This window comes from Dermacentor variabilis, chromosome 7 (assembly GCF_050947875.1).
Source record: "Dermacentor variabilis isolate Ectoservices chromosome 7, ASM5094787v1, whole genome shotgun sequence".
Taxonomy (NCBI): domain Eukaryota; kingdom Metazoa; phylum Arthropoda; class Arachnida; order Ixodida; family Ixodidae; genus Dermacentor; species Dermacentor variabilis.
Window position 1 is genome coordinate 123,701,853 of NC_134574.1, and position 26,954 is coordinate 123,728,806.

At 50.4% G+C, this 26,954-nt stretch overlaps 1 protein-coding gene across 1 annotated transcript in view; it reads left to right on the plus strand.

The window, feature by feature from the left end:
- The window catches only part of LOC142587865 (inactive tyrosine-protein kinase 7-like), a 173,426-nt gene that overhangs the window by 29,612 nt on the left and 116,860 nt on the right, over positions 1–26,954 (plus strand). Inside the window, exon 2 of the mRNA XM_075699185.1 lies at positions 14,503–14,838. Within this exon, the coding sequence (XP_075555300.1) occupies positions 14,503–14,838 (336 nt within the window). The remainder of the gene's footprint in view (positions 1–14,502; positions 14,839–26,954) is intronic.

Below are 26,954 nucleotides of genomic sequence, written 5' to 3' on the forward strand. Positions count from 1 at the left end.
GGTGCGTCGCTCACATGCGTCAGCCGTATTGAGCCATCTGGCTTCTCGATTCTGGAGTGGCGGTATAACAAGGAGCGCGTCTTATATAACGGGAATAAGGGATCGGCGCTTGGCGCACTTGTCATTATAGGCTCGCACGTCAGCTTCGCTTCTGGCTACTTGAATGGGCCGCATTGTCGGCATCGGTCCAGAGGACGCTCGCCGGCCTTATATCCCGGTGAAGTACAGCGCGTACATCACCATCAGCGCTGCGTCGCGGTACCGGCTCGGCTCTATACGCTACAAGGGGGCAGCAACGCCGGGATCATGTCATGTTTTCGATCGGCAGCCGTGTAACTGCGCCAACGGGGGTTGGGGGGTGGAAGCGGCCCGATCTTGTGTTTCGGGCAGGGGGCAGCAACGGTATATGAGGGGAAAGGTGCCTTGCATTGCAGGCATCAAGGGAGGAGGGGGGGGGGGGGGGTCGACGGGTCCCGTGTGTGCTTCTTGGGACGTACACTAGAGGGCGCGCTTGGACGTGTACTCGCGCGGCACAGGCCGTTTTCCTGCCTGTGTAAACACGAGACTCCCCGGACAGACGGCGTGTGCGCAGGCGCTGCTTTCATAAATAACCGCCAGAGGGAGAAGCGGCGCTCCTTTCTGCAACCTACCGCGGTACGCCGAGCGGGCTGCCTGCTGCGGCGTTTAGTGATTTGTGGCCGGGAGAAGGCTTCTCACGTGCCTGGCAGCTCACGCCGACCTTTCCCCCCTTTTTTTTTTCTTCCATATTTTTTTATTTTTGTGTTGGTGCAGTAAGCTTTTTTTTTTTTTGCGCTCTTTGCCTTTTGAGAGATGAGTGCCGCACTGCATACGGTATATGTCTGGGGTCTAAAGGCTCCTTGGACGAGCGTGAGGCTCGGCTTGGATATTCGCTGGCTACGGCCGGGCGCCAAGCCACTCGGTGCGCTGTAACCCGAGCTCGAGAGACGTGCCTCGGCTGTGCGCTTCTGTCTCCCTAACGGAAGGCGCTAGCGTCGCGGGCAACAATTTAAACTAAAGGCGACGGCACCCCTGTTGTGGAAGGGCGCTGAACAATTCGAACGAGCAACACATTTCTTTGGGCTAGTTGGTAAAAAAAATGAACCAAACATATATATAAAAGGTAATCGGACTTCATTTCTAACCCTGTGATCGCGGCGTAGTTTCTTTCCTTCCCCTTAATTAAAGGGAAGCTGAAGAGTCTGTCGAATTCAGTAAGACGCTCATATACGGATGCGGGAACCTTATAAACCATGTAGGTAAAATTTGGTTTTTTTTTTTTTTCAATTAGGAGCGACGTAATCGTCGGTTAAAATTGCGCTGTAGCTCCGCCCCCCGTCGAATGCCGCGCGCTGCTGCTGACGCTGACGATGCGAGCGGAGACCCGAAACCGCGGTGTTGTGACGTCAACTCTAGTGTTTTGTTCCTTCGCAGCCTGCGCGACCGTGCCTGCCATCGTAATCTGCTTCGATCGGCCCTGCATTCCTTTGTTGGTGCGTCTGCGTGTATGTAGAGTGGTAGTCAACGTGCGCAGCATCAACTGAAGTGGTGGGCTGATCATGCCGGCTTTCTGTGCAGCCTACGGTTGCACGAGCACCAGCGGCCGCGACGATGTTGTTTTCCATTGCTTCCCACAAGACAAGAAGCTTTTAACGAAGTGGGAGGCTGCTGTGAAGCGAAAGAATTTCAAGCCCTCAAGAACAACAGTGCTGGGCTCCAACCACTTCCGTGACGACGATTATCACGAGAATTTATCATTAAAACGTGCGTTGGGTTTGCCAGTCAAGTCGGCTCGTCTAAGGCCCGGCGCAGTGCCGTCAGTTTTAGCGTACACAAGGAGCGTACTGTTGCGTTTCGCCTGCGACACGTGGTTTTGCCGGCGCGACTGCGGCGGGGCGGCAGACATTTTGGCCCGATCGTCGTCGCCGCAACACTCATCGCCAGGTGTTTCCAGGCGCGACTGCGGCGATGCGACCGCCTAGGGATCATCCTCGCATTCCAGTCATTGTGCCCGAAACAGGCGATGCCAAAGCAGGGATCTCATTCCAGTCATTGTGCCCGAAACAGGCGATGCCAAAGCAGGGATCTCGTTCCAGTCATTGTGCCCGAAACAGGCGATGCCAAAGCAGGGACCATCCTCTCATTACAGTCATTGTGTCCGACCGGCAGCGCCACGACAGGGTGCTACGAGATCGTGCTCGACATGGTGCTACGGCATCGCTACGACAGTGTGCGTCACCATTAGCCCATTGTACATTCACGTGCTCGTCTTTTGAGGGGTTCCTTCTTGCCCTCAACTGCGAGAGTATAAAAACAGCTGCCCCCGGACGCCAAAAGGAGGGCTCCGATTTCTTCTGTTGAGTGAAGTGCTCTCCCGTCTCTCTACTACGGTCAAACCTGACCGCCAACTCTTTGCGATGTTAAAATAAACAAGTTGTTTCGTTGTTACCAGTCGACTCATGCTTTGCCGGGACCTTCGGATGCTTCCAGTTGTACCCCAGGCCGCCAGGCCAACGCTACCCTTGGGGCTTGCGACCCAGGTACAACCACGGGCGTCAGCGCCGAGTTCCCAACAGATCGTACCAGCAGTCCGATCCCAAACATCTGGTTGCCAGCGGTGAGATCGCCTCCGACGTCAAACAACTGTCTGCCAGCGGTGAGATCGCGACAACGGAGGCCAGCAGCGAAGAGATGCAGTTGACTGTATGCTGAGCAGCTCAACGACGATCCGGGAGCAGTGCAACGAGCCCTGTGTGACGACTGGTTGCCTGCAGCGGAACGACTGCGCGGAATTCCTGCCTGCGAGGTTTGGTGAGTGCGGGACTTTCTTCTTCTGAGCTTTGCCAGGCTTTTGTTAGTGTTAGAAACAGAGCTGGTAATTGTGGTTGTCGTTGCTGCCGGGTTAGTTTGCGGCAAGACAATAGTAAGCAGTAGAGAAAGCAGCATTCAGAGCAGCCATGGATTTGAAGTCGTTGCGCAAACCGAAATTGTTGGAGCTTGCAAGAGAGTTGGGTCTGGATGTCTCAGACAAACTAAGAAAACCGGAACTGATAAAGGCTATTCTTGAGTTAGAGGCTGAGGATGACGAGCTGTCGGAATGCCTTGAGACCATTGAAGAGAGAGAGACTGCAAAAAGACCGGAGCGCGAACTTAAAGAGCAAAAAGAAAAAGAAGAGCGTGAACGTAAAGAACAGAAAGAAAAAGAAGAGCGTGAACGTAAAGAACAAAAAGAAAAAGAAGAGCGTGAACGTAAAGAACAGAAAGAGCGAGAGCAACAAGAGCGTGACCGTCAACACGCTTTGGAAATGAAGCGTCTTGAGGTAGAGATGGAACGCGCTCGTAATGGAAGTCAGGCACACGGTGCAGGAGAACGCGTATTGTTCAAAATGACTGACCTGATGCGGCCGTTTAAGCTTGGAGAGGACATTGGTTTGTTCCTGGTTAACTTTGAGCGAACGTGCGAGAAGCAGGGGTTCTCTCGGGAAACGTGGCCACAGCGCTTGCTCACTTTGTTACCCGGCGAGGCGGCCGACGTAGTCGCTCGCTTGGATAGAGAGGAGGCAGAGGATTTCGACACAGTGAAATCGAGTCTTCTAAAAAAGTACCGGCTGTCTGCGGAGGCGTTCCGTCGGAAGTTTCGGGAAAATGAGAAAGGCAGAAGTGAGTCATATACAGAGTTTGCGTATAGGCTTATGTCGAACATGCAGGAGTGGCTCAAAGAAGAGAAAGCGTTTGGTGACCACGATAAAGTTCTGCAGTGTTTCGGGCTAGAACAGTTTTATAGTCGGTTACCGGAGAACGTGCGATACTGGGTCTTGGATAGGCCAGACGTGAGTACGGTGGCTAGAGCCGCTGAGCTAGCCGAGGAGTTTGTGACGCGTCGAGCTCGCAGAGCTAAGGACGGTCAAAAGGGTGAATTTGGCTCGAAGTTTGAGAGGCCGAAGTTCACACCCATGAGATTAAAGGGGGACACGCGTAGTGAGGATGCGAGCGAAAGCAGTCCGACCAAACGTAAAGAGACGGCGGCAGCCAAACGCAGAAAGCGGTTCGAGATGAGGCGAGCGCGCTTGTGTTATACGTGCCAGAAGCCGGGTCACTTTTCGGCGCAGTGTCCGGAAACAACACCAAAAGTTGTGTTTTTTTCAATAGGCAGCACTGACGAGAACATGAAGCTTCTCGAGCCTTACATGCGAGACCTCCTCGTAAACGGGAAAGAGTGCCGAGTGCTTCGCGATTCCGCAGCTACGATGGATGTAGTTCACCCGTCTTACGTAGAACCCCATATGTTCACGGGCGAGTGCGCATGGATCAAGCAAGCCGTGGAAGCTCATAGCGTGTGTCTGCCGGTAGCAAAAGTGCTTATTGAAGGACCTTTCGGAGCGCTTGAGACGGAGGCGGCAGTGTCATCTATGCTGCCACCCCAGTACCCGTACCTATTTTCAAACAGGTCCGATCACCTCCTGCGCGAGAAGGGGCTTTTGTTTGGTGAAGCTAGTGTTCAGGCCTTAACCAGATCGAAGGTTCGGGAGCTCGCTGCAAAGGCGGTAGTTGCGAGGCCGACGTTATCAAACAACGAAAAAGGGTCAGAGGCGCAGCAAGCTGATATTCAGAGCACGCCCGAACTGAATAAACTTGAGTCTGTAACGTTAAAGGCGCCAGATACTGGAGAGGAAACGCCCGACGCGGGAAAGTTAGAAGAGCTATCTACTGATTTGCTCATCGCGCCTACGTCAGACGGACTTGATAGGTTGCTAAAAGTCAGCCGGACGGCTTTGATAGCCGAGCAAAAAAAGGATGGCAGCCTGGAAAACGTGCGCTGCAATGTCAAAGAAGGTATCGCCAGGAAAACTGCGCGTTTTGTGGAAAGAGGTGGAGTCCTGTACCGGAAGTATCTAGACCGCCGAGGAGTGGAGTTCGATCAGCTGGTCGTGCCTCAATGCTATCGTCAGGATCTGTTGCGCTTGTCACACGGGGGTTCGTGGTCCGGACACCTAGGAGTTAAGAAAACTAAGGACCGTCTCTTGCAAGAGTACTATTGGCCAGGGTGTTTTCGGGACGCAGACCATTTCGTGAGGACATGTGACACTTGTCAGCGGGTGGGCAAACCAGGGGACAAATCAAGGGCGCCGTTGAAATTGGTACCTATCATAACGGAGCCTTTTAGACGGCTCGTTATTGATACAGTGGGACCTCTGCCGGTAACAGCCACGGGGTACAGACACATTTTGACTGTGATCTGCCCAGCGACAAAGTTCCCTGAAGCAGTGCCGCTTAAAGAACTCAGCTCAGTTGAGATAGTCAATGCACTACTGTCCATATTTGCGCGAGTTGGTTTTCCTGCGGAAATCCAATCAGATCAGGGCACAGTGTTTACTAGCGCTTTGACGACAACTTTTCTCGAAAGGTGTGGGGTAAAGCTGCTACACAGCTCAGTGTACCACCCACAGTCGAATTCCGTTGAGAAGCTCCACTCCGTCATGAAGCGCGTGTTGAGAGCCTTGTGTTTTGAACATCAAACTGACTGGGAGCTGTGTCTGCCTGGGGTGATGTTTGCTTTAAGGACCGCGCCGCATGCGGCTACGGGGTTTTCGCCAGCTGAACTGGTGTACTGTCGCTCGCTTCGATCTCCGCTTCGCATGCTTCGAGAATCATGGGAAGGTAGGGGCGACGACCCAGTCGTGGTGGAGTACGTACTTAAGCTCCTCGAACGCTTAAGAAGGGCACAGGAGTTGTCAGGTGAAGCAATGACAAAGGCCCAGCAGAGGGCCAAGGTTTATTATGATCGGACAGCCAGGGCCCGTCGTTTTGAGGTTGGCGATGAGGTCATGATATTGCGCACATCGCTAAACAACAAACTAGACGTGCAGTGGGAGGGCCCAGCACGAATTGTTCAGAAACTGTCGGACGTTAACTACGTGGTAAGTCTGCCAGGAAAGCGGAAAGCACAGCAAGTTTACCACTGTAATCTGCTCAAACCTTATAGACAAAGGGAAGCAGTGGTGTGCATGATGGTAAACGTTCCTGAAGAGCTTCCGGTCGAGCTTCCAGGACTAGGCTCAGTGACGAACAGGGAAGACACCGGTCAAGTCATTAGTGACCTTATCAGTAAAGCACCGCTGTCGCCCGAGCAGAAAACCGAACTACACCAGCTATTACAAGAGTTTCAAGGTCTGTTCTCTGAGAGGCCTGGTAGGACTTCTGTCCTTACTCATGACATAGAACTTACCTCCCCAGAGCCAGTACGATCCAAGGCGTATCGGGTGTCACCCCGCCAGAGCGATATTATGGAGGCTGAGGTAAAGAAAATGCTACAGCTCGGTGTTATTGAGGCAGGTGAGAGTGATTATACCTCCCCTTTGATTTTAGTTGAGGTACCGGGCAAGGAACCTCGTCCTTGCGTCGACTACCGCAGGCTTAATTCCATCACTAAGGATCAAATTTATCCGATCCCTAACATCGAGGAGCGCCTTGAGAAAGTTAGTAGCGCTCAGTTTATTTCCACCCTAGATCTTGTCAGGGGTTATTGGCAGGTTCCACTTACAGAAGAGGCTAGTAGGTATGCGGCGTTCATTTCACCAATGGGAACATTCCGTCCTAAAGTGTTGAGTTTTGGTTTGAAGAACGCGCCATACTGTTTTTCAAGTCTCATGGATAAAGTGTTGCGGGGACAGCAAGAATTCGCTTTACCGTATCTAGACGACGTAGCGATATTCTCCGCATCCTGGTCTGAGCATATGACACACTTGCGGGCAGTGCTAACCCGCCTGCGCGAAGCGGGCTTGACAGTCAAGGCTCCTAAGTGCCAGATAGCACAGGCCGAGGTTGTCTACCTCGGTCACGTGATTGGTCAGGGTCGTCGCCGCCCCTCTGAAATAAAAGTGGCCGCTGTGCGAGACTTTCCGCAACCGCGCACCAAGACCGATATTCGGTCGTTCTTGGGTGTCGCCGGCTACTATCAGAGGTACATCCCTAGGTACTCTGATATCGCGGCTCCCCTGACGGATGCTCTAAGAAAGACAGAGCCTCAAACAGTCGTCTGGGACGAGACCAAGGAAAGAGCTTTTAGCGCCCTAAAGAGTGCCCTAACAAGCCAGCCTGTGCTACGATCGCCAGACTATACAAAAGGGTTCATTGTTCAGTGCGATGCTAGTGAGCGAGGCATGGGCGTTGTACTGTGCCAACGGGAAAATGGAGAAGTAGAACACCCCGTCCTGTATGCTAGTCGTAAGCTGACCAGTCGTGAGCAGGCGTATAGCGCCACCGAGAAAGAGTGTGCATGTCTCGTGTGGGCCGTTCAGAAATTGTCATGCTATCTAGCCGGCTCGAGGTTTATCATTGAGACGGATCACTGCCCTCTCCAATGGCTGCAGACCATCTCTCCCAAAAATGGCCGCCTCCTGCGCTGGAGCCTCGCTTTACAACAATATTCCTTTGAGGTGCGTTACAAAAAGGGGAGTCTCAACGGTAACGCCGATGGCTTAAGTCGAAGCCCCTAACGTAGGAATCAGCCTCAAAATTGTTTGTTACTGATGTTTTCTTCCTGAGGCAGGATTTTTTTTTTAACATATTGCTTTTGTTTAGTGTTTCAAAGTGATGATATGCTTTCTAGTGCAATTTTTCAATTTGTGGACGCGTTCTGAGTGATGCTAGACTACTGTAAGGAACTAGGCAGTGGTATAAAAAGGGGAAAGAGCCTGGCAGGGCTTAGTGAGGGTTGTGCCGTGCTTGCTGACTGAGCGGTTGAGTTTCAGCGTAGTTCTAACGCTTGCCGGGAACGAGAACAAAAATGTGAACTCTCCCGAAGTCACTTTGCAGTGTCCCGTGCGAACCTGAACAAGAGAACGAGGCCTTCTCTGTGCGCTGCGCTCAAGAAACGTCGAGGGACGCCCGACTTCGGTTATGAGCATCATCGAGCGACATCCCTCCGGACAGCGGATGCAGTCCCCTGTCCATCGGGATCTCCTTCCCCCGGCGGGGCGGTCTGTTGCGTTTCGCCTGCGACACGTGGTTTTGCCGGCGCGACTGCGGCGGGGCGGCAGACATTTTGGCCCGATCGTCGTCGCCGCAACACTCATCGCCAGGTGTTTCCAGGCGCGACTGCGGCGATGCGACCGCCTAGGGATCATCCTCGCATTCCAGTCATTGTGCCCGAAACAGGCGATGCCAAAGCAGGGATCTCATTCCAGTCATTGTGCCCGAAACAGGCGATGCCAAAGCAGGGATCTCGTTCCAGTCATTGTGCCCGAAACAGGCGATGCCAAAGCAGGGACCATCCTCTCATTACAGTCATTGTGTCCGACCGGCAGCGCCACGACAGGGTGCTACGAGATCGTGCTCGACATGGTGCTACGGCATCGCTACGACAGTGTGCGTCACCATTAGCCCATTGTACATTCACGTGCTCGTCTTTTGAGGGGTTCCTTCTTGCCCTCAACTGCGAGAGTATAAAAACAGCTGCCCCCGGACGCCAAAAGGAGGGCTCCGATTTCTTCTGTTGAGTGAAGTGCTCTCCCGTCTCTCTACTACGGTCAAACCTGACCGCCAACTCTTTGCGATGTTAAAATAAACAAGTTGTTTCGTTGTTACCAGTCGACTCATGCTTTGCCGGGACCTTCGGATGCTTCCAGTTGTACCCCAGGCCGCCAGGCCAACGCTACCCTTGGGGCGTGCGACCCAGGTACAACCACGGGCGTCAGCGCCGAGTTCCCAACAGATCGTACCAGCAGTCCGATCCCAAACAGTACACACGAACTCGCCCAAACCTGGATTTTGATTTACTGCGAGCTCCTTCGTGTTAGCACGCTGAACGGAAGGTGCATGTTTATCTCCCGCCCTTGACGCAGGTTTCATCGCAAAGCGCCGTTCTATTTGCACGTGTGTTGTAAAACAGCCTGCATGCAGCTACCATAACGCAGTGCAAATGTAGTGTTTGCATGTGCTGGAAAGCCGGCACACGCCAGGACGCTACGCTCCACCCTTCTCTCGCGCACAGCGAGAAACCGACCGTCTCACGTAGCCGACGGAATTCGCCGCCTTTAGGACTTCGGTTACGAGTAGTGTGCGGATGGCGCACAGATGAAGGTCACTACACGTACTGCATGAACCGGGAAGCTTTTCACGCGTTTAAACCGTCTTTGTAGATTGCCGACAGCTTTGGACAGCGCACAAATGCCGACGATCGCATCCCCGCTTACGTTCCACGAGGAGGCATGCAGGAACACAACACTACAGTTGTTTGACCGGAAACGAGCTCACTAGATCGGCGAAAGATCGGCGAGATCACTAGATCGCTTTGCAAAAAACATGCTCACCAAAGAGCATTTCCAACACGAGGAGATCCCAAGACTTCGCTTTCGTTCGCGTCGAAAGCACTGCTCGCACCAGCATCGTTTGCTTCTTCGAGAGGCCGGCTCTTCGCAATCGGCTCGTACATGTAGGCAGTAACGCTGAACTCCTCAGAAAAACGCAGTCTCTCTCAATTTTCCATTACCTCTTAATTTTCCATTGCAGCACCAAACTACCTGGCACCGCGCTTCATGTGTAGCGGCAGCGGTCGGTCGCTAGAGTTGACGTCACGAGGCGCCCGACCAATCACAGGCGGAAACGAGACGCGCGAGCTGGGCGTGTCCGCTGCTGCACTTTTCGTCGAAACAAAATATATTTGCGCTTTCTTTCGCTCAATTTCGATACGATATTCGAATTCGGAGGGTTGAAAACCATTATGTACACATGTTCACTCATTTTTTCTGGAAAACCTTTCAGCTTCCCTTTAAACCCTTCTTAGAAACAGGCTAATAATCCATATCTATCTATCTATCTATCTATCTATCTATCTATCTATCTATCTATCTATCTATCTATCTATCTATCTATCTGTCTATCTATCTATCTATCTATCTATCTATCTATCTATCTATCTATCTATCTATCTATCTATCTATCGCTATCCAGTCTGTGGAGCTAACTAACCAACGATGCGGTGTATTACTTTCACGAACTTCTCTCAAGTTCTGGTACTGTTGATTTGGTCCTTTCTGATAAGCCAGTCCATACAGGTTCATTTTTTTCCTCCATTCTCTCCCCCTGTTGCGGTCAGAGCTACTTACTGCACGAGTTCCATAGTTGCACGACGTTGATGCAAACGTTTAAAATAAAAGCATCAACACTAAATTTCATTCCTCAATCCTTACCGTTCTATAAATCAGATGGCTCTTTTTTCTATTCGCTTCCAAGCACACGTGCAAACACATATACACAGACGCAAAAGCAAAAATAATAAAGGCGAGGCAGCTGTATATCTAGTGAGCTGTAGAGAGAGATAGATAGATATATAGAAATAAATAAAATGGGAAAGGGGGAGTAGATGGAGAGCGCCCCCGTCGCGCGGTACTTGCAACGTTGTTCCCATCTTTTAATGACCGCCCCTGGATATGAAGCCATGTGCGAGTGAGACGCTATAGACGCAAGAGCCGAAAGGGAGAAGGCTGGCCTGCAGGAGGAGGTTATCGAGCGCCCCCTGGCAGCGTAAACAAGACCTCTAGACGGCGCCCGTAAAACGCCGTCCGCAGCACGGCCAGAGGCTGAGGGCGGCCGTCTCGAGAGGACAGTTTTATAAACACTCCACGGAGAAATGTGTATACTTTGTGCCACGTGCGCGTCGCCATTGGGAATCCGACGGCGGCGTACGTGTAGACGTGTTATTCGGGGATCCGCGCGGACGCGTTATGGCGGTTGTGCTCTAAATGTGGCGACGCCGAGCTTTCAGCGCAGTATAATATTGTTTTCTTTTTCGTGACCCTGGTAGGGGGGGGGGGGGTGATCCACGCAGTAAGAATTGTTTTTTTTTTATTGCGTCGACGTCGTTCAGTGCAACAGGCGAGGGAGTGACTGTTTGTGGAATTTCAGGGAGCTCCCCTCGTTTATATTGTGGAACGAAAATGGGAAGGGAGGGGAGGGGCAGAAGCGGGGATGTCAGCATAGAAACCGGCATCTGTTCGGCTATTTAAAGGCATTGAAATTGCGATTAAGCCACTGGCAGAGGGGTTTTACGACTTAGTCTGCTATACGCGCCAATAAGAGTGGGCTGTGCAGGCAACGTTGTGCGCATTCAGCGCGCGCTAAACATCAACAGGCAATCAGTTCGTATTGATAAAGTATCGTTGCTCAAATCTGTTTTCCTTAATTTTGAATCGTTAGAGTTAATTAGAACTTGAGAAAATGACGACGGGCTTTCCTTTTTGTTTTCATTATTTCTGTTTTTTTTTTAAATTAACTTTAAAACCCGGCCGAGAAAACCTCGAAGTGATGAAACGGCTTTCGGTGATTTCTCACATTTTTGTTCGCTGTTTTAGCGCATTAAGAGCTCCAGGAGTTTACTAAAAGCTAACTCATTAGTTCCTTTTGAAATATAATGCGGTTCTTCTTTGGTATTAAGCGATTAACTACGGTCGGCGACAACTCTGCCAAGATTTGAGTGGCAGGTGTGCAACACTGTTCAACTCAGCGAGAACTTCTGCGGACGCACCGATCGTTCATTTCTCTGACGTCACGGCAGAGGCGTGGCTTCTTCCAATCAGTGACGTCCCTCGGCAACTAATATTCTGGAGTGCGGAGGCGCAGAGCTATAGGGCAAATACAGCGTGGTCCTGTGGGTGGAGCTTGTACTGAATCCTATTGGTAAATTTGGGACTTGCCGTTTTCGAGATCTCTAGGCACTGTAAAATAATTTGCAGCTTGAAGAGGGAAAAACGGTCCAAATCTGTCTATAATTTCAGACAGAGTTACACCATTTTTCAATTCTAAGTCTGCAAATAATTTTACAGGGTAGAGCGCCTTCGCCGTATCATTTATATTGGGCTGGTCGAACCCTAGCGCTCGGAACACATTCCCTTGGTTCATTCAGAGCGGCGTGCATGCTCCTGCAGCTCGGAGCGGTCAGAGACGCTTTCACCTTCAAGGTGGGGAGTGCGACGGAGATTTGACAAACAATCTTCGATCGCGTGGCTATGTTCCCGTTGCTCTGGTAGCAGCTGAATGCGTTCGGTTGGGGATATATGCGTTATTCCCTGGCCACAATCTGGAGAAGATTCCGAATCGGCCCAAACCGATTTGAAGCGCGGTATATATGAACCAGTCGAATGCGTCATTATAGTTTGTCGCCGAGTTTGCACCGACGACAGACGGCAAGGTGATCTCACGTCGAGCTGGTTCATAAATCGCAGTGTGATATCTCCGTGAGGGCAGGTTTATCGCATAGGAGACAATGACACCTGTTCACGTATCATTGTCACCTTAAAGGGAGCATGCGTTTCTTTCAATTTCGCTCCTTCCGAAGGAACTTTCATTCTTTTTGGAGTCATTAAATTCATTTTTTTTTAAAGCGATAGCTTTACTGGCCGCGAACTGGCGATTTCGCCGTGACGGCGCTACGAGGAGGCACATGACGTCACAACGCGCACCTCGCCGCGGATATTTCTCTCTCGCTCCCTAGTCACTACTGCGCATACGCCACTAGTAGCACCGAGCCACAGATGTTCCTCCGCTGCGCAGCGCCGCGACTTTCACCGCCGCCGTTTGGTACGGCGTCACGCCGCATTCCTCGTCGTTGCGCTCGCCTCCGCTCGCTTAGCCAGCTGCGTCGCATGCCTGATAACCTGTCGGAGGATTGAAAAGGAGAGCTCGCGTGCGCCGCAACCACAGTTGAGGCGGCAGTATGGACGGCGACAATTCTGATAAGCAGGAGGAGGCCTGGAATCGACATCGGAACGAGATGAAGGGGAAATGGAATTGCCCAGGCAACAGACGAACAGCGCGCCGAACGACTGGCTAAACGCCGCAACATAGCTAGACAACGAGACTAACCTGGACTTGCAATCAAGATTAACCAAGCCTAACCATGCTATCTACGCCTTCGCTTTCGCTACGTATTCCTGGCATAGCCGAGCTAAGCCACTCCCAATTTTTTTTTTTTTTTTTGAGCTTCCACGCATGCTTCCTTGATTCGCGTGTTTTCTGGTTCTTGCAACGGGGTGTACCTTTATATGGTGCGCGAAAGAGTAAACATGTCGTCGTCGGTCAGCGCGCTTGTCGGGCCTTTTCTCACGTCATGTAATTTATTTGCGCTCTTTCCGCTCAAGTACTACGTTATCGCACGGCACCGAAGCGACTGGCGGCAAGGACGAAAAGCTGTTTCTAATAAAGTTGTATTTATTGGTGCATTCATTCTATATACTGGGCGTCATTTCCACCCGGCCGTCCTTTGTGTTTGCGACACTTTTCCTGGCTCTCCAAGCTTTTCTCGCACAGCAACAGGAACCGTTTCGCTTTTTCCTCTTGCAGAAGCGTAATTCGCTGTTAGATCGCTACTTGCAATATTCATCTGGTACTGTCTCTTTAACAACAGTGGACTTCGTTTTTTTTTCCTCTCAATATTCTTTTTTTCATTTTTGTGGGCTATTTTTTTTTTTAATCCGGTTGCGTGTCATGGTTGCGTTGTGGGCTAGTGACTTGGAACATTGTTTTAAGGACAGATTCAATTTCAGTTAAGAATTCGTTCAACAGCTCCTATAACTCGTTCGGGGAGAAGAGGAACTAGTATAGTTTTAAGTTTGATATTGTTGTTGCTGTTGGTATTTGCATGAGTCGTATGTTTTACTAGTATGTACTGTATCCATTCGTTCTGTTTTCCGAGTTTTAGTGGCTCACACATTGCCAAATGTGCCGATTACGACCGACCGATCACTGCGGCATGTTGCACTTGTACGCAACACCGTTTCTACGTACGTTACGCGCCACTGCGCGTGTACAGCGTTCGCCCCCACAAAAAGTCGGCCCAACACGCGATCTCTGAAACTCAAAAGAGTATTGGCCGCGAGTGTTTGGGTCCCGGTAGTTCTTTGATCGGGGCGCCCTTCTTCGCCTGCTCCGCCATGCCTCTGCCGTGGCTCTTGAGCTGCCTGTCGGGAGCTGGAGTACTAAAACCTTCCGCGCGCTTTGACGTAATAAAAATCGCGTGTTGGGTCCGCTCGTTTGGTTTCAGACCGTGTTGTTCAGTTCTCCTATACAGTTCTGCCATAGTTCCTTCCCTCCTCCAGGCATCCAGAATATCACTTTGGGTATTCTTGTCAGTTACAGTGTTGTACGATGACGATGACGATGGAACTTCCTTTTTCTTTTTCTTCTTTATGGATGGAGTAACTTTATAGAAAGGTCCTGCGAGCTACGGGGCGCAAGGTCCCATAGAGCGGGCTACTCCCACGTTGGGACCGGGAGTTGTAACTCCCTGGCCGCATCGTGGGCTCGCTGGACGGCCCAGAGCTGCTCCGCCAGGTCCGTGCTGCGTAATGCGTCTTGTAGCCTGGCGGAGTCTTGATCCTTATCGTAGCCTTAGAACTTTGGATACTCTTGTCAGTTGCAGTGTTACACGATAACGATGACGATGGAACTTCCTCATTTCTCTCTCTCTCTCTCTCTCTTCCATCGCAGCCTCGCGCCTGTTGCTTCTCCTCCTGGCCGCGCTGTCCGTGTGCGTCCTCGGCCAGGACAGCTTCTACTTCAGCCCCCAGCCGGCCGACGTGCGGGTGCGCAAGGGCGAGAGCGCCACGCTGCGCTGCGGCGTGTCCAACGCCGACCGCGTCGCCTTCCACTGGACGCTGGACGGCGAGCCGCTGCGCAACACGACGCGCCGCTTCCAGCAGGGCTCCGACCTGCGGCTCACCCGCGTCGACCCGAGCCTCGACATGGGCGAGTTCCGCTGCATCGCCACCAACGCCTCGTCCGGCTTCTCGCTCGCCTCGCAGGGAGCCCAGCTCAACATACTCTGTGAGTACGCGCCGGCGACGTCGCGCGGCAGCGGCTGTTTGTGGCTGTTTATGCGGATTCAAGCGCCTTTCCTTTCTTTAGATCACTATCATCGTCATCATCATCTGTTTATGCGTGCGTTGCACGGAGGCGCGCGGTCTCCCTGCGCGTCCTAAAGAAACTTTCTTTTGCTGTTTACTGACGCTCGGTTATTGCGGAAGTCTCGCAGCAACATTGCAATTTATGGTCCGAACCGTTCAATATAACGCTTGACACAGTTACGTGCCTGCTTTCCAAAGAAAAAAAAAAAGGGAGGAAGGAACGCGGACTAGCGTTCGTTCTCGTCCCTTGTGATGTCCACGTCGCATCCCCCGATCTCGAAGGTTATGCTTTGTTGCACACCAAATGATGGAAGCTGCGACGTGACGTCGTACACGCCATGTTTTAAACTCTACTTACGGGGACGCGCCTGTGGACAAACGTACGCGTAGATACGAACCGCAATACAGGACAGGCGTATTCTGGAAGAGCTACAGAGTTGCACAGCTTCAACTCGCCCTACAGTAAACGCTCATGTATACAGTAACTTTTGGAAGAGCAACGAAAAAAAGAAAAGGTGCAAGAAGGAGTTCGTGAGGAAGACGTCGCGGATTACACGTTTGCGACTGCAGATAAGTAGAATGCAGAGAGTCATTCCAGTAGCATGTTCCAGTGCTTCATATTGTAAACATTTGCAACGAAGCATACGCAAACCCGGATACAGCACAGACTCGCAAACAACTTGTATAAGCTACATCTTCACGTCACCCAGACTTTAACATTGACGATCAAATCTGGTATCGCATAGGTCTCTTTACATGCTATGCTATAGTCCTACTGGCTGTATACCTTCAGGTGGGGCTTGCGTACGAAGAAAAGAACGAGTTATAACCAACTGCGTGCGGTTGCTGTTTAGTTATTTATGGCAGTGTCACGCGCACTGCTATTTCTTTCTCCCAATACATGCACACGTCTTCCGTTTGCACCGTCACATTTATTTAGCTTGCCACCCTCGCCTATACGACACACACAAACGCGCGGAGTTTCTCCACGGAACATGTGCGCATACATATCGCTCCACGACGCCTGGCTTCGACAGTCGTTTGATCATCGATGCTGCGGCGAGTCCGCGGCCCAATTCATTGCCGGAAACCGTTGTTTCCGACCCCGGGTTCCCGTTGCGGTTAATATTTATGAGCCGCGGGCTCTTCGAGGAGCGCAAGCCAGACCCCGATCTGTGCGGTATAAGCAAACGACAGCTGCGTCTGATTGCCGCCCGAGGCGGCCTTGTGCTTTCGTCGTTACTGTTCGCGGAAGCCCGGATAGCGCGATTCGAAGTTATTCCTTTCGGTTTCTTTTTTTTTTTCTTCTATTCTGTAACGGTCGTTAGATGCTCGAGTCTGGCTTTCGGAAATGGAATTCGAGCAAATGGATTCCGCTGGGTATGATAGTAGGAGGGGGGGGGGGGGGAGCGGCAGCGACATGAGAATGGCTTTATTAATTTAGTATGAACGCGGGCACAAGATGCGAAGTTTTTCTTTCTTTTCTTTCTTTTTCTTTTTGGTAGTTGAAGAAAGTTCCAGGAAAGTGGGTATACGCGTCGCTAAAGGACTTTCGAGATTTCGAATTGTTTACACTATAGGCTGCAGTCCTGATGACAGATGAGACTTCTTCCGTTCCGCGTAATTGAAAACATCCGCGGTGGATTTAAACGAGGCCGCATGACGTGTGGACTCGATACTCGAAGTCTCGAACACTTCAGTGCAGAAGCGGATGGTGACAAAAAAGGAATGCTTAACGGACGCGATCGCTGACTTTCTAGTTAGGAAGAAAACGTGGTCTGTTTACGCGACCCAAAAGCGTTAACGATAAGCACGGCCGCGTAGGCTCAGATTGCTACGGCATTCTGTTGCCGAGCACGACAGGGCTATCGAGTGGAGTTGACCTGATTTGGGTTTATTCGCCATGTACCATACGGCTATGTAGATATTTAAGCTGCTGAGACTGCGTGACAGTACCCATACACAGAAACAGTTCGTGTGTACGTGTGTGTGTGTGTGTGTGTGTTATTGGCATTCTTTTTTTCTTTTTTTGCTTTTCTGTCTCTCACCTATCGCATCCATTTGCCCCTCCCCCAATCAATGCAGGGTAGCCAACCGGACATAATCTCTGGTTAACCTCCCTGTCTTTACTTTGCCTTTCTCTCTCTCTCTGGGACGGGGAAAGAAAATCTACGTTACGGCAGTTTAGCTGGCCCCACATTCTCGGTTCACGATGACAGCAGTATATAGGAAATTATACATGTGCGGAATGACACAATAAGCCCGTTCTACGCGCGAACAAAAAAGAAAGTTTTTCGAAAGCGAATAGCAGGACTACGTATTTAACGCAGCATGTTCAAAATAGAATTGTTGTTGTGCGCGTAGACTTTTCATTAAGTAATTTTGAATTTTTTTTAGTGTGATCAGAAAGCAACAACGAAATGTTTGAAAATCGTGTAGTTGGTGCGCGGCTTCGTGGAATATACCAGTGCTTCAGTGTCGGTTTATGAGCGAAGGAGGAAATTCAGGCCGCGTGACAAAACTGCCAAGAAACCGAACTTCATTTTTTATTTCTTTATTTTTGAAGTTCTAGTTTCGTACACTTTTGTATACGGGTGTAGTGGCTGCTTTCGCTGCAGCCACCGGATTGGGGCGAAATTCTCGGAAGTGTTTCACCGCGCGCAGCGTCACTTGGACAGAGCACTGTTTCGCATATACACCCTGTCGCTTAAGCTGTTGGCCTGGGCTGTCCTTTCACCTGAACTTTTCAACCCACTTCGCGGACAGATAGCTCTTTTAGCTCATTGGATAACCACGCACGCCTTGTCAAAGAGCGAGTGTAAGCTTACGCCACGTCGACGCGTGCCAACATAAACCGGGTCAGCGTTGCACGGATCGTCTCGCTCTGTGGCACAGAGACGTGCACAGTCGTGGCAGAGGCCTGTTCACTTTGAAAGCTCGGCGTTCTTCGAGCGTATATATGGGCTCAGATGCAAACGCTTCCGTGCTCCTTATACGTAGACCCCTCCACAAACGCACAGCATTGTCGGTTCCATGTTTGTTTCTGTTTTCTTTTTTTATGTGACCCGTTTTTCGTTCCTCTTATTTCTATCTTTCTTTTTTCCCTTTCTTTCTTTCTTTCTTTCTTTCTTTCTTTCTTTCTTTCTTTCCTTCTGTCCGTTTCCTTTCTTTTGGAAGCAGTGGTGTGTACTTGTGCTATAGGTCGGTCGCCCTCAGTTACAACCGCGCCGCATCCAAAGCGTGCACAAGGCGATCGCGCTGTTCCCTTTGTATGTATACGTTCAAAACACAGACGCACGCGCAGTGCAGTATCGCCCTAAATGCGAACCAGAAGCCTCGAGACGAGCCAAGCCTGTGGCCAAGCCATCTCGCGCAAGTAAACCCCGAATACTGCCTGCGCACGCTTCCTTCGCAGGGCAGGGGGACTTCGAATAAGCCCCTGAACCGTCTTATCACATATTGTTTAAATAAACTATAGCAGAGAGCATTATTTCACGCTGCCTGCCTTAACAAGCGAACTCTCCGGGAAGTCATTCACTTCGCTTTCTCCCTCCCAACTGCCGGCCCAAACACATGGCCTCTAAGTCGGCGTATTGGCCCGGAATGTTTGGTTTCTGGTAGTTTCCAAATCGATGCGGCAATTGCTCGGCTGCCCTGACGTAGCTCTACAGCCTGTAGTACCAGAGCGCTATTAACGTATACCGCGCGCTCTGACGTGGCGATCACGTGTTGCGCCGATTCGTTCGGCTTCGATCGCGTTGTGCAGTAGTCCCTAATTATTTTCCCGCCTCCATTCTTCCATTCTGTGAATGATGGGGGCTGCAGCAAGTGTGACGGTTCAGGCGGCCCGGAAAAGATGGGTATAGTGCGTGGATTTGACTAATTAAACTTTGTCCTCTTTTTCCTTTCTATTTTGTCTTCAAACAGCTTTGCGTCCGTGAGTTTTCGTGGCAGTCATTGTCAACAGAATATCGCGTTATAGATGCAACAATTCCCCCAATGGTTACCCATGTATATATACGCAGATGCTCGGTTGCCTGACCGTATATATGTGCGTGTGGGATGTAGCAGGGCGGCGCGACGTGGAATGGGAGCATTCTTTTGCATGCGTGCGCCCCAGTTCAAATCAGTCCTCGCCATTAGCTTTCCTCGCGTTACCAGATGCCCTTGGCGTTGTGACGCGTCTTGTGTTGCCAGGTTTATCGCGATGGGCTTCATTCTCCGCTGCACGTGATAAGTGGCGCACGGGCGCAGCAGGCGCCTTGCAGGTTTCGCGTAGCATGGGTTCGCCTTCGGTTAGCAACACTCGGATGTGGGGCAAACTGAGCGAGTTGGCACGTGGCCATGTTTAACGTTTCGGCGCAGAAAATTTACGCAGGAGTGGACGAGAGACCGCCCGACAAGAGCGGTGTGCCTATCAACGGAACGTTTATTTCGAAGGAAGGTTTAAATAAAAAGGAGAACAACACTGCACGCGCACTGGTATTGCGCGCAGGTTCTTTTAGAGGGAAGGCATAAGTTGCGTTACAAGTGCGCAATACAAGTGCAGCGCATCCAGCGTTATTGTTCTTTTCTTTAACTCTTCCGAAATAAAAAAGAGCAAGTTCACTTAATAGGCTGCACTCGTGTTGTGTGGTCTTCCTTCTGTAACTTACGTAATTTTTTGCTGATAAGTTTAACATGAAGCACTCACTCACTCACTCACTCACTCACTCACTCACTCACTCACTCACTCACTCACTCACTCACTCACTCACTCACTCACTCACTCACTCACTCAATGCCTTTCTGTGTTAAGAAATATGTAATTTCTTCTAAATTTAGGAGGATCAAGCGTAACATACGACGCGACACGAACGTCAGAAGCCACAAGTATGAAGATTACCCGTAAAACAGGCAAATCCTACGACAGACGAACCCGCACACTACCCATAATTCCATACACCATAGCTGAACTATCACAGTGCCAGAGTTTTTTTTTATAGCAAATTTCGTAGGAAACTCTATGACCTGTGGACAGCTCTCAGCCCACCCAGTCTCAAGTACGCCCCCCAAAAAAAGCTGCTTGCGAAGCCGCCGAAGCGCCTTATATCTACATTGTCCTTCTCTTTCAAATGAACCGGATGCAGTGTGCTTTGAAAGAAAGAAAGAAAGAAAGAAAGAAAGAAAGAAAGAGAGAAAGAAAGAAAGAAAGAAAGAAAGAAAGAAAGAAAGAAAGAATACGTATTGTTTCGCGCTAAGAGAAAGAGGATTGAACGGCCCACTTCTGGTCGTCGCCGCCTTTTCCAAAATGGGAGGAGTGTGCGCTTCGCGCCCGCTTGAGCCGAGTACGTGGTACGTGTGTGCCCGCGGTTCGAATCGGTCGAGTCGTTAAAAGCTCGTTATTCGAAAGAGCGCTCTCGAGACAATGGCCGAGGCTATGCGGGCGTTCCGACGCCGCAGGGCTGTGTAGAGTGAGGAAAGGCACTTTACAAGAGTGCGTTTCGCGGCCTGGCACGGACGTTGCCGCCGGTGCAATCCCGGCTTTTTCTGAAAGCCCCGTCCGTCGTAGGATTTGGGAAGGAAGGCACCCTAGGGAAATAATATAAATAAAACACGTGAGAGGTTCGAGCATTCGAGAGGCCGCAAAATATCGTTTGTGGTGGTCCCATCAGCTGCCTGTGTATGCGGTGCTTCTTACTTTTCGCGAAGTCTTGGAGAAGACTGTGCGTGTAACTCTTTCTCTCTGGTGTTGTGTTTTGTTTTTGTTATCGTTGTTATTTTTATTACTGTTTCCGCGGTGTGAGGCGCGATCTTTGTCTAGGGGCGCTTGAAAGCTTTTGAGAAAATGATGCTGGAGAACTGAAAATCTTCCAGGCCAGCGAAGCTCTCTTCGCAGCGGCAATTAATTGGAGGAAGGGCCGGACCCGGGCCATGATGTCACCTCGTGCGTGTTTTCCCCGCAGAGCCAGCAGTATCAGGGCGTCAAGCTTTTAAGGGATGGGTGCTTGGGAAGACCTCCTACGCGCTCGTTTTGCAACTTAGCGTTTATCGCTCTCTAAGAGTGGAGTGCGCCTCCTCTGTCGCACTTAAAGAGGCCTTCATTTAGTTATCGAAACTAAACATTTGTTTCTATTATCGCAGCGGCGAATGAGCTGTCTTACCGAGCGCAACCCTGTCTATGCACGGTACGCTAAACCGATCTCTCTCTCTCTCTCTCTCTCTCTCTCTCTCTCTCTCTCTCTCTCTCTCTCTCTAGATGGTCCAAAAATTTTTAAATATGCCTGTAGGTAGCATTCAATTCGAACCCTTGTTCTAAATTAGTCGGTGAGGCGGCCATTGCTTGTACGACAAATGAAGACGCTTAATTAAGTCATTGAAATAATTACAATAATTAACTTTCTAATTCATTACGGCACATATTTAAATCTACAAATTATAGCCTGTGGGTTCGCAAGGTGCATTCACTTGAATCGAATTCTCAGGACTGTGCCAATTTCAAAATATTAATTTTCAATGTTTCCACCGAAATGCATTGGCGTTCCTGTTACTTGCTTTAAGGAAATGCTGTTTTATCCAGTGAAGCGCAAAAGTATCTTGAACATCAATGCGTTTCATCGGACAATTAAATGTCCAAACTTGTGCAGTCCATAGACTTTGTCCTTGCGAACTCCCTGCTACAATTCGTAGATTAAAATATGCGCCGTAAAAGAATTAAAGAAAAGGTTGGGTTAATTATGCTAATTATTTAATTAGGTATTTTGATTTCTCATAGAAGTAATAGCCGCCTCATTGATTAAATTATGTAAAGGATTAGAATTGCGCTATCTGACACAGGCGGCTTTTTTTACATTTTAGACCTAAAAACAAGTAAAAAGCACCCAGTATGGCTTCTTCTCAACCTGGCCTGTGATATGTATATGTTCCCACTTCGGCCATTATGATATTCAAGCACGGTGGAACTCACTAAAAGGTTAAAATCGCGCATTTCTAGTTTATCTCTTACAGGCTACTTTCATTTATAGGCTACCTTAGACGTTGTTATCCTAAGTGTGTAGGCTGCGACGTTCTCTGCGAAGCTACAGACCCTTCTCGCGGAGTAGTTTGGTCTAGAGGAACGAGATGGCGCTTGCGGCGGCGCGGAGCCATGCACTGCCTTTAGCGAAAGCGTAGGAGTGCGATACCATTACCGGTTCTGCACTGGTAATATGTATTGTGCACACCACAAGACAGTCAAGGTACTCTTGAAATCTTCGCGTTCGAGTGGCCTCTATATTAGAGGAACTCTAGTTCGCACGGACGTTCCCAACCTCCTCTATTTATTTTCCGTGTCCTTGCTTTTTCTTTCCGCTATTCTTTCTGTCTTTCATTTCCCCTTACTCTTCCCCCAGTGCAGGGTAACAAACCAGAATCTTCTCCAGTTAACCTCCCTGCCTTCCCCGCCACGTCTCTCTCTCTCTCTCTCTATCTCTCTCTCTGGGGTGCGATCAGCTGTCAAAAATTCAACTGGGTGGAAAACTTGTCACTGGCCTATTAAAGAATGGAATGAATCTCTGTGACCAAGTTCACAAAGCGCTGCTACACAAGGACTGCCTGTGTTACGTGCCCTTCGCGATGCACGGCTTTCCTCGGGGACCAAAAAAAGTCATTCATCCGCCAGCGCTGCATTGCTTGTAATCTGCAAAGAAGACACTTCGATCTCTGAATGTCGGCAGGAGAGTACTCCTCGTTACACAGTGACGTAGGGAGTAGCGCCGCTTCCTGCAGCATAGTAAGTTTCTCGCACGTTATCTACACACATCCACCCCAACTCACTCCAAAACTTTTACGACCAGTCTGTCGCCCGCATATCAAAGAACAGAAGGGACTGTGTGGGCACTCTCGTGAATCGATGCGCCGAAGCATGGGTGACGGCGACTACACCGACAGCGCACAAATATTCCAAGCTGAACGTTTCGTGACAATCCACAGACTAAGTGAGTGATTAGCGATAATACATACTTTGCTACAAGCTATTACTAAGCACGAATTTACATTCCAAGCCTTGTGCGTGTAGGAGAACCAATTTATCGCACCCGAGCCCAGCCGCGAGGGGTTAGGCAGATAATAAAGACTCAGACAGCGACCGCACCGAGATACGCCACTTAATCAGAAACACGACAAGCCGTTACTTCAGTGCTATTGGTAAATAAATAACGACGAGCAAAATACACTGACCCTTATTTAATTCAGGAGAGGCAAGCTTGGACAGTTTGGAATACATTTCTATCTCTGATTCTAGTATGAGCACCACGTATACGCTGCTCGAACCGTTTCGACAAGGCACAATGAGTTCAAAGTCGTTTGCGTGTCTTCTGAAGCTGCGGTCGAAGTTTCAGAAGGCATGCACGTCGTCCACCCATGCAGTCACCGTCTTCGATATCCGCCGAAACTTATGTTTGCGCACCGGGGCGTCATCCACGACTATTGTAATTACGGAGCCAGCTGAGGCAAGCGATGGACGTGTCACCACGTGACCAAGCATGGCGGCGCCCTGGGATCGCCGTGAAAAGGGGTCTGTACCGCAGAACGATTTCGCAATGGCACTATATATCCAACTTATGAGGCCGCTGCGTGTCGACAGTGCATGCGGAGCCGGTTTACGTAGATGGCCCAACGTAGATGGCTGTATATTCTACGCACAATTGGCCACATAGCGAACCAAGTTACTGTGCTCATATTCTTCAGAACGGTGACCCGCGCGAGCCTCTTGCGTCATATATGTGCTGCGGTTCTGCAAAGCCAGACGGATAAAAAATTTCGCGACAGACGACGTTTCTGAGCATCCTCGGTGAACAGACGGCTCGCGCTTCTGATGCTGCTCGGTCCTTACGCTGCAGGGCATAGTATAACTCTTTCTGGAGAGACAGAAAATGCACGAAAGAAAAGCAGTCCTCTTGACATCACAATTGCCGCTGAAGCTTGAGACACGAGCAATGGCCCCCGCGCCTTCTGCCGCGCGGCCATTTCACGCGCGTGCCAGACGACCGCAATGACGTCGTGCCTCGACGACGAGCGGACGACGTCGGGCAGAGTCGTTCCAGAAGAGCTCCGTTTTCTTGTGTATTCGGGCCGGCCCTTTGAATAGGTGATTCGTGAGCTGTGCTTGCGAAGTCGTCGCCCGTTTGCGATGGCGGCCCCCTATATAGCGTTTCGAGGCGGCGCGCCGTACTCCTAAGGAATTTCCTTTTGTCGGTTGATGGGGCCACGCGGTCTCTTCTGCGTGCAGCGAACGGATTGACGTTCTGCGCGCACGGCAACGCGCCACGAGCACTTTCCGTTTCTCTATAGCGACGACGTCGTTGTCTGCGGCGCCATTTCTATTGAGCTGTGGGACGCGACGCATCGCGCGGGCTTTCGGCTGCACAGAAAAGAAGAGAGTATAATGCGAATGTGCGGATGGTGATGGGATGACCGGGGTAGCGCGAAATGGAAGTCGTGGTGAAATGAGCGGGCCTATAGAGAGAGGACGTTCATCCTAAAGGGAATGACGTCAAACGCAACCGTGTCAGTAATGACACGAAATGTACGTTTCAATCAGCCGCCGCTCCGCTCTGAAATCTGTTGGTAATGCAGACAGGCGTTGCTGTTAGCGAAAAAAAAAAATGTTTCAAGACGTCGCTACTGCTGTCGTTACTGCTGTTCACGTCTCCCATAATCCGGTATTCCGTTAAGGCATGTATACGAGCAAGCCCTAATGCTCTCTACTAAATCCGACAGCCGCCGTCAACGGTGATCTATAGCGACCGTAGAGTGAACGCATGTCAGTATATACTCCGATCGCGAGGCAAAACTGTTCGCGTCTGCCAAAAGGGGGCGGGCGCGCGGGCGCTAACCCGCCTAGACCCGGTGTACCCCGCCCGTCTCTCCGGGGACACAGCGAGATAAAAAGAGAGAATAACCAGAATCGAGAAAAGACCCTCGGGAATGGCACAGAACTAAGAAAAGGTGTGTACATCAGGAGGTGGCGGGCGGGGTGTGTGTGTGTAGTCTTTTCTCGAATTCCAGCCTCGCGGGAAGAACTGCGAAAAGCCGGCGGGCTCCGCAGCGCTCCTGCGTGATGTGCCCCGGCCGGCCTCCGTGGCGGCTAATGACATCAAGTCGCGGGCTCTCATCTCGTCCCACGGGTCTGGCTTGGCTTGGCTGGTCCAGCACAATGCGTCTGGGGCAGCGGAGAAGGCGATGGGTTGTGTGCGTGTGGACCAACGTTATGATTCCTTCCCTGTTTTTTCTCTTCTTTTGTCATTCTAGTTTTCCTTCTGTGTGAGAAAACAGGGACCAACCGCGAATTGGAGCTGGGCGTTTTCTTTCGTTTTCCACAGCGTTCGGTCCCCCTTCTGTGTCGCTGTGTTGACCGTACGCTCTTCTTATTCTTCTCAGAACCGTCTCACTGCCACCGATCCCTTCGCACTGTCTGTGGCATAGAGGACTTGCCCGATATAGCGCTACACACTCTTTATTTGTTCTCTGCCTGAACTGACAAAACGCGTGGCCGACGTGACGTTATATTCGTTTATACGCGAACTCGACTCGAGCGGATTGAGTGAGAGATCGGTTTGACCTATACAGGCTAACTACGAGATTTCGTTGACACGCTCCTTTTTGCCAATCGGAGCACAGCGGCATGTCGATCCATCCCCGTGCACTTGGGCTGACCCGACCCACAACGACGTTCGCTGGGCCCGACCCGCTATAGCGCCGGCATCGATGTCGGCTATATGTCAGCCAGGTTCGTGTAAGAGTAGCTGATTGCACAGCAATTATGAATTGCCTACTAGCTTGGTTTGTTCGTTTGTTCTCCCTTTCGTTCCGCGCAGCCTGTTGTGGATGTCACATTCCTGTGCACTGGAAACATATTTGTTCAGGCTGGAGACGAAGGCGAGCTCGGGTCTGATTCAGAGCAATCAGTCGTTTTCCCAACAACAGTTTGTGCGGATTTTAGGGAGCAAAAAATTAGCATGCTCGCGGTTAGACTCATTGGTCGTGTAATAGCACCGCGCGTAGAAAAAAAATGTTACTTTTCGGCCTGCTACAATTGCCCGTCCGACTTCTACGGTATACCTCAGTGTTGCCAGATGCAAATGTCGTCCGCATTCTTCAGCGGCTACTGCTGCGGCGAGCTTGTTCTGTAACTTCAGATCGTGTTTGCGCTTTCTTGAGCTGGTGGTTTGCTGCTGTTTTTTGGCCTTTTAACGCCTTTGAGATTCCACGATGCTGCTCGAAAAGCACATGGATAAGAACGCATTTCGTTTCTGCGCATTTATCGAGAGCTGACGCAGCACAGCAACTAAGCAAACTACATATCACATGGTTCGACACTACAGAAGTCGCACACACCTGACTTCACTCGCCGTTGTTTGCTTTATTTACTCGATCGACTGTTCTAAGAAACCGCGCCTGTTGCCTTATCTTCCTCGAAGTGAAGAAACAGTGTTTTGTGGCTTACGCATCGGAGTTGCATTCACCAGCGCATATTCGTTTTTGATGGTAATGACTTGTAGCGCAGAATGCAGTAGCTGCATGTGGCGGCGAGAACACTGGAGAACAAATTCTGTGCTACCATACATCCTTCGAAAGTTAAAAGTTTGCAGATGCCATGTAATGTGGGAGTGTGTTAATGGGAATCATTTTGGCCGCACAACGCATGTTGAATAATGCGTTGGCCTGTTTGTGCTATGAGTTTGGCATGTTTGTATTGATGTACACAACGACGAGAATTCCCATTATGTCGGCGGCTCCGAGCACATGAACTCTTGACTCTCTCTCCTGCTCTTAATATTTTGCTCTCATTTCGCGGAGTGTAGTGTTGTAAACCATGTGAGAAAACGCACGGTTGATTAACCTTCATGTCTTTCATTTATCCTCTCTCTCTCTCTTACAAAATTGGGTGGTTTGTTAACAGAGCAATTACTCTTGTAGGAAAGGACGGAGTTTAGGAAGGAAAGGGAGAGCATGGCGTTTGTAACTGTCTGTCAAGTCTGAGATTATTTCAACGGTGCCATACGGGCTAGTGGGAGA